General features: G+C 35.8%; 1 protein-coding gene across 1 annotated transcript; it reads left to right on the plus strand.

The window, feature by feature from the left end:
* Positions 1 to 1,428, plus strand: LOC104790722 (high mobility group B protein 4). Its single transcript, XM_010516502.2, has 8 exons — positions 1 to 85; positions 197 to 243; positions 350 to 439; positions 542 to 599; positions 675 to 719; positions 816 to 896; positions 991 to 1,056; positions 1,154 to 1,428. Exons 2-8 carry the CDS (start codon positions 197 to 199, stop codon positions 1,169 to 1,171), a joined length of 405 nt encoding a protein of 134 aa, XP_010514804.1. The 5' UTR covers positions 1 to 85; the 3' UTR covers positions 1,172 to 1,428.

Below are 1,916 nucleotides of genomic sequence, written 5' to 3' on the forward strand. Positions count from 1 at the left end.
AATAAAAACAAAAACCCTATTACTCAACACTAGTCATACGCTCTCTCTTCTCTCTTCGTCAAACAAAAAAAAAAGAACCCTAAAGGTAAAAAAAAAAACAAACTCGCTCCTACCGTTTCGCCCAAACTCAGTCCCGAGTCAATCCGATTCTCTTATAACGATTCTTCTTCTTTTTTTTTTCTCTCTTCCTTCGCAGATGAAAGGCGGCGAATCCAAAGCTGAATCTACGAGCACTGATCAGAGGTTTTTTATTCTTCTTCTCAAACTCTTTTTTCGTTTCCTCTGTTACATCTGAGATCTACATCTTCAGATTTCTGATTTTCTCGTTTTTTTTTTTTCGATTTCGTAGACTCAAAACCAGAGGAAGAAAGCCTGGGAAGAAGACTAAGAAGGATCCAAACCAGCCTAAGAGACCTCCAAGTGCTTTCTTCGTCTTCCTGTAAGTAATTTCACGAATCTCCTCCTTTCGATTTTTGAATTTTTTCGAATTGATTTGAATTTTATCAGATTTTCTCAACTGATTCTTTGTTGTTGATCTAAGTGAGGATTTCCGAAAAGAGTTCAACACTGCGAATCCCAATAACAAATCCGTCGCTACTGTAAGTATATTTCTACGTGATTTCTGGAAATTTTCTCAGATCTGTAATCTCAAACCTAGTTTCTGTGAATATTAGGTTGGTAAGGCGGCTGGAGCTAGATGGAAGTCTATGCCTGAGGAAGTGAGTAGTTTTGGCTACTGTAATGCTTGATTTGTAGAATTAGGTTTTTGTGGATCTGTGTTTTGAACTTTGTGGTTGTTTGAATCTGTAATATAGGATAAGGCGCCTTACGTCGCCAAGGCAGAGAGCAGGAAGACTGAGTATCTCAAGACTATGCAACAGTACAACATGAAGCTGGTATGCATTTCTCATTTGTAGCTTCAACTTTGTGGAGAGACTGTTGTTTCTTATGGTTGCTATGTAGTCTAATTGTTGTGTGAATATTGTTTAGGCTAGTGGAACCAATAGAGGTGAAGAGGATGACAAGTCTGAAGTGGACGAAGCAGGGAGCGAAGAGGTTTTTTTACTGAGACTTAACTACTATTGTTTTCGTATGTTTTACATGTATTTTTGATGTGTAACATTGTGTTCCCTTTTGGATCTTTGCTTTGCAGGAGGAAGACGACGATTGAGGCATCTTGGTCTTGCCATTGACTTGACTCAGATTTGAGATTGTAAACTTTCTTAGATTATGAACCAAAAACTAAAAACTCTGGTTATGCTTTGTGTTTGTGATATTGAACCTCATTTGCTACTGCTATTTGTTTTTTAGGCCAGTGTTTAGGGATAATATCACTTGACTGCTATATTTTCCCCCTTTTCCTTATGTTCACTAGGATTTTCATATGTTTTTCAACTTTTCATGTGTGGTATTGGTTATTTAGTATCAGCTTTATATCTGCCTATTATACCTATTGTTGACTTCTGTTTCTACTTGTCTCTGATTTTGTCATCTTGTGGTATTTGACACTTATGACTGTGGAAAGCTTCTACTTATCTAGCGCTTTTTCTAAGGGAATATATTTGATCCAACTTTTGATTGGGACAGAATCTACTTTGCTTGATTGGATCGTACGCCATGATACAATCTATCTGTTTGCTTTTGAGCTTTTGGCATTATGTTGGAGTCTATTATTCATGTTTATTTCTTGTGTGGTAAATCGCTGCTTGTTAGAATGAGTATTGTACTATCATAACTTTGAGGAAATTTCCTGAATTTTCCTTTCAAATTTCTTATAATATATTTAGAAAATCTCTGAATTCCATTTTTATTGTTTGGATCTTTTGAATACTAGAGTCTATAAGAGTTAGTGTGATTTGTGGTTTGTTTTGTTTCTGGTCTTTATTTTATTAAATTTGGTTTGGTTTTCTTTTGTT

Source organism: Camelina sativa, chromosome 1 (assembly GCF_000633955.1).
Source record: "Camelina sativa cultivar DH55 chromosome 1, Cs, whole genome shotgun sequence".
NCBI lineage: Eukaryota > Viridiplantae > Streptophyta > Magnoliopsida > Brassicales > Brassicaceae > Camelina > Camelina sativa.

What these genes read in the sequence shown, in the direction of transcription:
- LOC104790722 (XM_010516502.2), top strand. Translation starts at nt 197, where the DNA reads ATGAAAGGCGGCGAATCCAAAGCTGAATCTACGAGCACTGATCAGAG. An exon ending in AGTGCTTTCTTCGTCTTCCT is followed by an intron (nt 440 to 541) that starts GTAAGTAATTTC and finishes TGTTGATCTAAG; the next exon opens with TGAGGATTTCCGAAAAGAGT. An exon ending in GGAAGTCTATGCCTGAGGAA is followed by an intron (nt 720 to 815) that starts GTGAGTAGTTTT and finishes TCTGTAATATAG; the next exon opens with GATAAGGCGCCTTACGTCGC.